The sequence below is a fragment of the Corvus brachyrhynchos genome, unplaced genomic scaffold, assembly GCF_000691975.1.
Source record: "Corvus brachyrhynchos isolate BGI_N302 unplaced genomic scaffold, ASM69197v1 scaffold258, whole genome shotgun sequence".
Classification (NCBI taxonomy): domain Eukaryota; kingdom Metazoa; phylum Chordata; class Aves; order Passeriformes; family Corvidae; genus Corvus; species Corvus brachyrhynchos.
Window position 1 is genome coordinate 3,220,262 of NW_008240122.1, and position 10,592 is coordinate 3,230,853.

The window sequence follows — 10,592 nt, forward strand, 5'->3', positions numbered from 1 at the left end:
CAATGCTAGTCATTGTATTAACTGAAATTATCGTTTTAAGAAATGCATCCTCATTAAACTGTTGCTCATTAAACTTGCTGTGGGCAAACATTGGAATTCCCTTCAATAAGTAAATTCCATCCTTCATTTCAACAGACAGCTTTGCCAGCGACTGTCGACGAGATGGATGGCTCTCCGTGGGCACAGTGCCGCAGACTGCGTGCGCATTTATCTCACCGTGGCCAGGAAATGGCCTTTCTTTGGGGCTAAACTGTTTGCAGCAAAAGTAAGACATTTTAATTAGTTTGACTGGGGGGATGGGGGGTTTAAATAGAAATTTGCAAATAGTACTACTTTTTTGTTGAAAATAACTGCGTAATACATGAGCTGATTGAATCTCCTGTCAAATTATTAACTTTTTAAAGTCATACACTTGTGAAATATAATAGCCATAGTACTAAGTGTATCATAATAGTAACTTTCCAATACACTTACTGCTTGTTTTACATTATTAATCTATATTTCCATTTCCTTATATCTTAGTTTGAGATAGCCTTTTAGGTTTAGGCTCTTTTACCTGATAACTACTAGAACATTGAAAAGGTAACATTAACTGGCTGTGGAAGCTGAACCTTGCAGAAACACTAATGTGGTTAATGGTATTTAGAGCACTCCCTTCTGTGCTGGCCTCTCTCAATTTCTCTTAACCGCTGGTATCTTAATTCCTTTGATTCAAATAACAGCTCTGTTAAGCAGAACTGTCACCTCATGCCTTCAGTTTTATTAGGTAATCCCTGCATGTGTGTGTATACATACATATATATACATATATATCTATATATAAAATCGTTTGTCAGCCCTCTGTTCTTTGTGTATTTAGATATATGAGCTAGTAGACAAACTTCAAGACACCTGACTATTTTATTAATGAGACTATATATTTTATTAGACTAAGCATCAGGGTAGGTTTCAAGTGTATTAGGTTTAGTTCATCGTTCTGCCACTGGCCACCTATATGGCTTTGGGCAGGTATTTCAATTCCTTTACTGAAATTTACACTGAGAGAGAACTGAAGTGAGAACTGTGGATGGAGAGAGGTCTATAATAGCTGAGAATTAATAATTATTCACATATTTTCTCATTTTGAAGTAGTAACTAAAAAACATTTCTCTTTGTAGCCTCTAGAAACAGCCTCAGTTGAGAGGTCCTTCATATGGTTTGCTGTCCATGAAGATGGCATAAGCATCTTGGATTACAGCTCCATGGTAAGTGAAATTGCTGTTTTAAGTTTGGTCAAGATATATTTTAGTACTAATTATATGGGGAGATTCACCACCATACTACCTAAAAGAGGGCATTAGCCTTCCATGCTAAGTTATCTAGTCCTTCTCTTAAAGCAAAAATTCATTCCTTTTAAAATGCTTTAATGTTATCATCGTTACAGTAGCACTAATAATAGAAGCAAGTAATGACTTCTTTGCACTGAATTTATTTTTGTTTATCAGATACAGTTTTTATATCATTTAATGAAATGTTAATGTTTTAATCATTCAGATGTCAGGAAATCCATAGTTATTGTAATGTTATTACAATAACATTAATTTTCTTTTCCTGGAGACTTAATTTTCCAGTATTATTCATAATACATACACTCTGTAAAGAGCAGTTACTTTAAAAGATTGTTATTTTCATTGTATTATTTTTGTTTAATAGTAGGTAATATAACCCAGTGTTATTTAATTATGTCATTTTAGGCTCAGATTTTTCTTGATTTGCAATACAAGTTTTCACAGAAAACGACTCGTAATCAGTGTAAAAAGCAGTGCCTGAGAAGATCCCTGCTTTCATTTATATCCTGCAAAGAAAAAGAATGGCATGCTGCTATTAGCAAGTGCTAATATTGAATATCAGAAAATTAAAATCTCAGCTTTATAATTGTGCTGATATGGGCCTTTTCATTACATTTCTCTGCAGTTAAAGAAATAATAAAACAAAGCATGAGGAGAGCAAACAGCAGCTCTCAGGGAACAAGCAAAATGTGCTTGCATCAGACTGCAGAGAGCTCTCCTGGAGCTACGGCATTTCTGTAGGGCATTGCCAGGTTAAGTACTGGCAGGCCTTACTTTACATTCAAGGAATGCTCAGTTTCCAGGGAACATTGGGATTTTCTGTAGGAAGGATCCACGGGTATCAGAAATGATGTTGCAAGGGGTAGAAATTATACTATTTCAAAACTGGGGCAAAAAGAGGTTTACTAAGGAAGGGCACTAAGTTATTGTACAAATGTTGTCTGATGATGAATTTTAAATGCAAACATCTGCAGCAAATTAATAGGAGGTGTAACAATAATTAAATGCTGATCTTAACTTGAAGGCCACTATTGTGGTGTTAAACACTGAACAGTAAGAACTGAGGGATGGAAAGCTGAGGAGCCTTGAAGAGCATTTATGTTTCATCAGAGATGTGAAAAAAAGAGAACAGAATTTAATTTGCCTGTTTGCAAAACACAACACTGCACAAAAAGAATACCTGGAGTTAAATTCCTTCAGATGTCTCATACCCTGACATTTAATTTACTTAGACGCTGCTTCAATTTCAAATGGAATTAGTAAGATTAACTTCTCTCAAAGTTAGTCAAGATTTGGGTAAATGGAATTACATGCTTGAGTTGAAATCTTACATCTTTCATCTAATTAGTTTGGAATAGAAACAGAGATCACACTTAGAAGAGTTACCATCTACAGTGAAAGTTCCTCATCATGAAGGTCTAAATGAAGCTATCCCAAAATTCACGGTTAATTTCAAGTTTCATAAGACACTACCTCCATTTAAAAATACACGTGTAATTATATTTTTAAAAGAAGAATTTGTCATAATCTGGTTTTCTTGCATTGTCTTGCTTAATAGCTTTGTGTTTTGTTCTGGGATTTTCCTTTTTTCAGCGATTAACAGTTACATACACATATAAGAGCCTGATGACTTTCGGAGGCTATCAAGATGATTTTATGCTGGTTGTTAATAATGCTCAGACAAAGGACAAATCAACTGAAAAACACCTTTTTGCCATGACAAAACCGAAGGTTGGTATATTTCCTGAAACAGTTTCCCACCATCTGCTTTTGTGCTATCTCTAGTGGGTAATCCCTAACAGATGTGAAAGATGAAACACCTTCTTTAATCCCAGCCTGCCAGATTACTGACTTTTGCCAGATGATTTTAGAGAGCAAATAATTACTAATGTTAGAGCTAACTGTGACAGTACTGATGTGTTTCTGTTCTTTTCATGTCCCTGTCTATATAACATTCCAAATTTTTCTTAGAAGGACAAAGAAGGCTGTTAGGGACAGAAATTACATGCAGTACCTAAAACTTAGTCTGTTTGCCTAATCAGCACCAGAGATAATTTTTTTTAAGTACATTTGGGATCTACAGGGAAATTGTAGAACACAAGAACTGAAAGATCAGTCACTTCTTAAAAATCTTACGATATTTTTCCCTTTGGTTTAAAAAAAATTCTTTCTAAATCTAGGTTTTCTCCTTCACTGGTAAGACTGATTATTTCTTTTAAGAAACAGAGGTTTTGCTGTTTGTCAGAACAATTTAAGAAACAATACAAAATTGCACATATGAGTCAAAACATGATTCTTCATACACACAAGCACAGTAAAATACATGTGTTGAAGTTTCCATTAGATTGTTCCCTTACAGAATCACAGAAGGGTTTGGGTTGGCAAGGACCTTAAAGATCACCTAGCTTTGACCCCCCCTGCCCTGGACAGGGACACCTTCCACTAGATGAGGTTGCTCAAAACTTCATCCAAGCTGGCCTTGAACACTTCCAATGATGGGGCATTCACAGCTTCTCTGGGCAACCTGTTCAATGTCTCAGCAAGGCTTGTATGGGTTGCAAAGAGAAAATATGATAAAAACCTCACAGAAGTCTTTATTCCCTTCATCTACCCTACACCTTGAGTTCTCTGAGCACTAGATACTTTCTGGCAGAACTTCTCAGAGCATCATATTCTGGACTTCAAAATCTCTCAAAGTTAAAGAAGTCATCTCTGAATCATTTAAGACTGTGGAAGACATAGTATCTTTGATATATACTGATGGGAATAACATTACATTATTTGCAAGGAGCAATAAAAAGAGCTTTATTAGTTATCTCCTCTCTCCCCATCATTAATTTGTTAAAGTACAAGTACTTATCCAGTTGATGGTGATTGTCACTTGCTAAAAAGTTAGCTATTTTTTCAGCAGTCAAAACACATCACTGTATTTTTCAAAGAGTTTTGTATGTTCCTGTTATAGATTCTTGAGATCACTCTACTGATTGCCAGCTACATTAACAACTTTCATCAGCTGAAAGGAGCTGCTCATCATCTCTCTGCTCCAGCATTACTGGCACCTCAAAGTGGACAGAAACTCAAGGAAATGGGGAGCCAGCCACTTCTTGGAACCACCAGACCAACTAAATGTCCCACTTTGTTATGAAAGGATTATGTCTCATGATAACGCGTCCTTGCTAGAGGTTTTCTACATGGATTGAAAATCTTCTGACATACAAGATGTAGAGCATCAGCAGCTCCATAAACAAAAGAAAGGTGGACAGGTTTACATTTGCTTCAGTGGCATATAACAGGAGTAGCTCTTTAATTAAAGCTCTGGCCTGAACTGGAAAGATGATGAGTCAGTTCAAGGGTTATGGTTTACTGGGGGTTGCTTGTGCCTACAGCTCAGAAAAAATACATCTGTTTATAAAGATGAAGAAAGGTGTCATTGGAAACAACTGTACAGATTTTTATAGTTTTCTAGATATATACTCAGGGACCAAACTGTCTTCAACTCATCATCTCTATTTTTCAAAATTAGACCAGTTGTATAACTTTCATTTTGAAAAGGAATTTTTGTTTAGAAAAGCAGTCAAACACAAAATACTTTTCACTTCCAGCACCATCCCTATTTGCAATACAAGTGTCATGGGACTAAAAGGAACAAATTGTGTATAATTGTTTCTCCTTTGAAAAAAACCAAGCACATAAGGACATCATGTAACTACTACAAATTTAAAGAGTATTCTCACTATACACTCTAGCCTTTGTTATACAGCTGCTTTACTTGGCAAATCTTCAGCCTTGGTCTGGTAAATTTCTAAATAAACCCTCTCTGCTCCAGCCTTTTGAAAAAATACAAATTGGATAGGCACTGTATTTAGTATAGTTTCGTTAAACAACACTCTGTAACTAATTTCTCCTTTAGTCCAGAATAATAATATAATACAGATGGCAAGAATGACTCACAATTCAAAACACAAGAATAACACAGGAAACCATTGATTGAAATGTTGTGAGTAAACTTGGAGACCTAAATTCCGTGTGCAATATGTATAATGTATATACATTGAGTCAGAATAGTATTTACTTCTTGTTTTTCATTTGTATCTATACATTTCTTATTATAATACTAATATAATGTTCTTACACACTGAAGACATGATACTGCATCTGCACTACTGGACCTAGGAGCACTTTCCAGTTGCCTTTTTCAGCTGCAAGCCTCAGTGCTACATAGGTCAAATATATAGAAATTACATCCTTTGTTTTTCTTCCAGTCCCCTCTTTTTGCAAATAAACCACTTCTGCAGGCTCTGAAATGGATCAGCACCATACTCCAATAGATAATTTAGGTCCAGCCATAAAGAAGGTACTCAAACATAAATCACTGATTTATGGACATTTCAGTTTCCACTTCAGCTCATGCTAATGATCATGGATCATTAATCCCTTACAGCCAGCCCTCATTGGTTTTTGTTTTCATTATTACTTAAAACTGAAGTAATTCCTCAATGGAAAATCTCTGGTTTATGTTCTTTAAATATTTCAAATGCTTGTATTGAGAGAAAAGGAATTTCCAGCTGTTTGCCCCCTATTAAAAGTAGGGAGTATCCTCCTAAAGAATTAAAATAGATTGGAAGGGAGATAGAGGCCATGAAGAGAACATGGTCTTAAAAAGTGGAAAGGCAAGCAGGCAAGCTGACTTGATAAACAGATTCCTTTAGAAAGCTCTCAAAGTCCTGCCACAGCTACTGAAGTTCACAGGACTCAAGCACCACTTGGTGAATGGTAGCACGGGCCAACACTTTCTCTTGAAAATTACAACCAAACAACACACATACTATATCCAGATGCTTTCACTTTTGCAAGGTGGAAAGAGCTTCCTGGTAACTTCCACCCTTTGGTGGTGGTTGGGGCACCAGACCCTTCTCTTTCCATGAGGCAGGGCCAGCAGCAGGAGGTTTTACCTCCTCCTAGGCAGCCAGTCTCCTGTCATCATCCAGGGAAGCATCTTGGGAGCTACAAGAGACCAACGGCATTACTTCTTGAGTTGCACCCCTTGGCAAGTGATACAGATACCATGGTGAAATTCATTTAGGAATTAACACCCCTTTGCAATCAGCAGAATACTTAACTCTCAGATGAGGGGGGAAGGGTGTTTACAAATTCAAACATGTTACTGCATCAGTTAGGTCATAGTCTACAGCTTCTCAAATATGATTAAAAACTTCCATTTACAAACACAAAAGTCTTCTTGTAATCATGAAATTATGATAAGCCGGAATGATCCAGCTAGTAGTCTTTCCTAATTGTCCAGTTTCAAATGAATGTGGCAGATCAGCTTCTCTTATTAGGAGGCAAAAAAAGTGGAGCATTTTGCTAGTGAGCTTGTTCATGTACTTTTTTAAATATCTGTTGAATTTTGAGACATGATAAACAATACAATCAGCTGATGTGCAGATTTGGAGATTTGGAGATTTGGAAACAACTTTCATTAGCAACATTACAAACAGTTTTTCTATAAAGCACTGTGCAATCTATCAAGCAGAGTATGACCTTCCTGCTTGCCTTTGGGTAGGAAACTCCAGACACTGCTTTGCTTTTCAGTGTTGAGCTCTTGTGGCTGCAGTATGTCCCTACATCATTGTAATCAGAAGCAATCCATGCATTAGTTCCCTTTTTTTGGCATGACTTTCCAAACTTACTACTGCTAGCTGGTCATTGTAGGTCACCATTAATCCCATACAGTCACATGACCAGAAATGCTGTGTTAATTTTTATGAAATAAATGCACTCTGAGTTACTGTGACAACACTGTGTTAAACAATGCTTTCCGGTTTGATTAGCAAGAGTGAGGTTTCTGTAGTGACAGTAACCTCAGCAGACACTTCCCTTCAAGGTAGCAGGGTCACAAGTGGAGTCTCTTTCACATGCAAGCACTCTTCCAAGCACAGCTCTGCATATCTCAGGGCCTTGCTCCATGTAATCAAGCTCCAGAGCTACTTAAAGAACACCACACAATGCAAGGCAGCAAAGGTGAAAATTTCACAGTCCAAGCAGGTAATCTGTTCTGCCTTCCCCACCCAGCCCAAGCCTCATGAGTGATCCACATTTCAGTCTCGAGTCATCCACCAAAGAAATTCACACTGTGCTACCTAATCCATGACTAAAGCCCAGGTAGGAACCTGACCTTTCTCACCTCAGCAGTGATAATACTGTGGGAGCTGTCAAATGAGCAGCAGCTTCTGGGACTGTTGCTGGAAAACTTCCCATGCTCAAAGCTTGCAGAACCTAGGTTGTAAAAATATTGGTAGGATGGGATTAATATGTTAGCCCATGCAAGGAGACTTCACCTTCTACCATGAACTTCAGAATACCTTTCATGCTTGCTTTGAGCTAGTGGTCAGAATCAACAATCCATGTAAATGATCAATGAATCTGAACTTGACAATGACTGAAAAATCACTGGTAAATGCCTGTATAAACAATGACACTGATTTGAAAAGAGTACTTGGAATGCAATGTAAATTAATATATTACTTGAACTTCACTTTGCCTTGTCAATTTTTGAGCAGCAGTATTAGTAAGAACAGCTGATTTCTAGAACAAGCAAGACCGATTTGTAGCACACCTGGCAAATGATAAAGCTTTAAGGTTTTAATACAATCCTTAAAATTCATGTTTTTTATTATTTTATAATTAAGTTTTGTTTAAATTTAAAATAAAAGCATGTATTTCCCTATGAAAGGAGGCTGGTAGGTATTTGGTGTTGGAGTTCCTTGTCAGACTACCACAGTTTTCATAGGTTTTAATTGTTCCTGAAGGAAGAAAATCATTCTTGCCTAAAGGAATGCACCACTTAAAGCTTTAGGTAGAACTTTAATAGTCCATACAGCTTGGTGCAACCCATTAGTTTAATTTTAACTAAGGTGATTAGTAACTTAGCAATAATGAATTAGGGGGAAAAAAAGTTTTGCGTATGTGTTGTTTTTGGGGGTTTTTTTACAGTTTATTAGGGCAAAAGAAACTGAGAAAGTTGAAATATAAAAACTCCAATTTAAATTCCAGATTAGGCTTCAGTACATTTACTAACTGTACACCATTTTGCTGTGCTTCCCAGCTCAGACCTGTACTGAAGCATCTTCCAGATTTGCCACCTCTGACAGCGAGTAAGTCACTGCAAAAATACTTTCCTTTTTTACTCCTGCTGTTGCAGTAATACCTGCATAGGTCATAGTGCCAGGAGCTTTTCCTACCATAGTTTTGCTCTCTTTGGCAGAACAAGAGCAGCTTTGTCCAGGGGTTTTACTACCTCTAGCTGCTGGTTACAGATCAGCACTGGCTCCATATATATACCAAAATCAGAAGTGTTCTGTTGAACTGAAACTGATGAAAGAAATGCAGTTAGGCAGACATCACCATGACCTGCACTGTATAACACTAAATAATTAAGTTTCTTTCTGGATTTTAATTAGCAAGACCATGGTTTCCATGGGAGGTTAGCAAATTATTTAGCATATGCATGTAAAAACCTGGAAGTAATTAAAACCAGACAAAAATAGCCATATAAAGGCTTCTGAAACAGAAACTGAGTGATTATGCAAGCTAAATTTAGAAAAAAAGATCTTATTTAAAGAATGAACATTACTGAAGGTCAGTGGAAGGATACATCAGCCTTCTTTGGGTAAGGAAAAAGGAACAGTTAAAATTAAATCTGAGTTAATCATTATGAATGAGGCTGCTTTCCTGGCTTTGATCAAACAGGTAACTGAATGATTTCAGTTAGGTTTTTCTGCCTCCACTCTCTCAAGATGCAAAGCGGTTCCCCAGCTACAGAAGATAGCTGTAATTGCTGTCCTGGATTCTGGGTCACTTCCCTGATGTAGGACACTTTAGACTTGTTAGGTTCACCTACATCCTATACCCCTTTCATACTCAGGGTCATCCTGCTGTTTTACTGCACCCTTTAAATCCTACATTCTAATCCAAGCCCAGTATTTTTGGACTTGATTTTTGATAATCTTGAAATAATTGAGCCTCCGTGTGTTAGTGTCTTATTTGTATGCCCCTGTAACTCCAAAGTCACAGAATCCCAGAATGGGTCAGGTTGGAAGGCACCACAGTGGGTATTCTGGTCCACCCTCCCTGCTCAAGCAGGGTCGTCCTAGAGCACATGGCACAGGATTGTGTCCAGATGGTTCCTGAATACCTCCAGAGAGGGAGACTCCACAACCTCTCTGAGCAACCTGTTCTAGTGCTTGGTCACCTGCACAGTGAAGAAGTTCTTCCTCACGTTCAGGTAAAACTTCTGTGCATCAGTTTCTGCCCATTGTCTCTTGTCCTTTTGCTCAGCACCACTGAGCAGAGCCCGGATCCATCCTCTGACACCTCCCTTCAGATACTGACAGACATGAGGGCCCTTCTCAGCTCTCTCTTCTAGAGGCTGAACAGGCCCAGCTCCCTCAGCCTTTCCTCCTAAGAGAGATGCTCCAGTCTTTCAATCACCCTCGTTGCCCTCTGCTGGACTAAAATAATTACACAATAATTTTTGTAAAATAACTACACTTACTCTGTGTTACACAGCAGTTCCCAAGGAGTGCGAACTACTCAGGCCTCGTTTCACTCCCTCCGCTGGTAACAAAGCTCACTGAGGGACCACGAGCCAGTGCTTAAGGCCGAGGTCAAGTAAGACTCCCGGTGGTGTTGTTTACTTATCCCTGGCTTCCTCCACAGCTGGAGTATTTTGTCCCTTCACAAGAGGAGCTACAGTCGAGGTCCCCCGAGGGCCCTCACACTTGCACCGGGACCAAGGCGGCGGATCCCTGAAAACAGAGGCAGCCGCGGGGCCCACGAGCAGGAGGGAACTACAGGTCCCGGCGTGCCCCGCGCCGTTCCCATGGCCACGGGCAGCCGGGCCCGCGTCGCGCCGCTATGCCCACGGCCAGGTACCGGGAGCCCTGCCCGGGCTGGTGATGGGGGATCGCTCCCGCTGCCCTGGGGGGAAGGGGCCTGCGGCCGGGGAGGGCAGCCTGGAAGAGGGAGGGAGGGAGGGAGGGAGGGAAGGAGGGCTTAAAACGGGCCATTACGGCCTCTGCCCCTAAAGAGAGTGGGGCCGAGGGCAGGTGGGGCACGCCTGGTCCTTTGCCGGTGCTTCTGTAAGAGACGCCACATAAACGGGGTCTGCAGGTGACCACGAGTGAACCTGAGCACGGAGAGCGCTCGATGCCCCGAGCAGCAGCTCCCAGGGACACAGAGCGCAGTCCGGCGCCCTCCCGCGCC

At 39.5% G+C, this 10,592-nt stretch overlaps 3 protein-coding genes across 11 annotated transcripts in view; 2 read left to right on the forward strand and 1 right to left on the reverse strand.

Moving 5' to 3' along the window:
• PLEKHH2 (pleckstrin homology, MyTH4 and FERM domain containing H2) overlaps positions 1 to 7,979 on the forward strand; it is a 55,024-nt gene extending 47,045 nt beyond the window's left edge. For all 6 annotated transcript variants that reach the window (XM_017744784.1, XM_017744787.1, XM_008641706.2 and 3 more), the window contains 4 exons: positions 136 to 265; positions 1,158 to 1,244; positions 2,922 to 3,059; positions 4,291 to 7,979. In XM_017744784.1, the coding sequence (XP_017600273.1) occupies positions 136 to 265; positions 1,158 to 1,244; positions 2,922 to 3,059; positions 4,291 to 4,473 (538 nt within the window). In that variant the 3' untranslated portion in view covers positions 4,474 to 7,979. The remainder of the gene's footprint in view (positions 1 to 135; positions 266 to 1,157; positions 1,245 to 2,921; positions 3,060 to 4,290) is intronic.
• Positions 1 to 9,998, reverse strand: part of THADA (THADA, armadillo repeat containing) — a 218,808-nt gene extending 208,810 nt beyond the window's left edge. For 2 of the 3 annotated variants that reach the window (XM_017744781.1, XM_017744783.1), the window contains exons 1-2: positions 9,883 to 9,998; positions 7,513 to 7,604 (exon numbers count right to left, since the gene is read on the reverse strand). The gene's annotated coding sequence lies outside the window, so the exon portion shown is untranslated. The remainder of the gene's footprint in view (positions 1 to 7,512; positions 7,605 to 9,882) is intronic. The other variant, XM_017744780.1, reaches the window with a different exon arrangement.
• A 17-nt stretch (positions 9,999 to 10,015) lies between these two features.
• DYNC2LI1 (dynein cytoplasmic 2 light intermediate chain 1) overlaps positions 10,016 to 10,592 on the forward strand; it is a 20,632-nt gene continuing 20,055 nt past the window's right edge. The window contains exon 1 of one of the 2 annotated variants that reach the window (XM_017744789.1): positions 10,016 to 10,258. In XM_017744789.1, coding sequence (XP_017600278.1) covers positions 10,245 to 10,258 — 14 coding nt within the window. In that variant the 5' untranslated portion in view covers positions 10,016 to 10,244. The remainder of the gene's footprint in view (positions 10,259 to 10,592) is intronic. The other variant, XM_008641707.2, reaches the window with a different exon arrangement.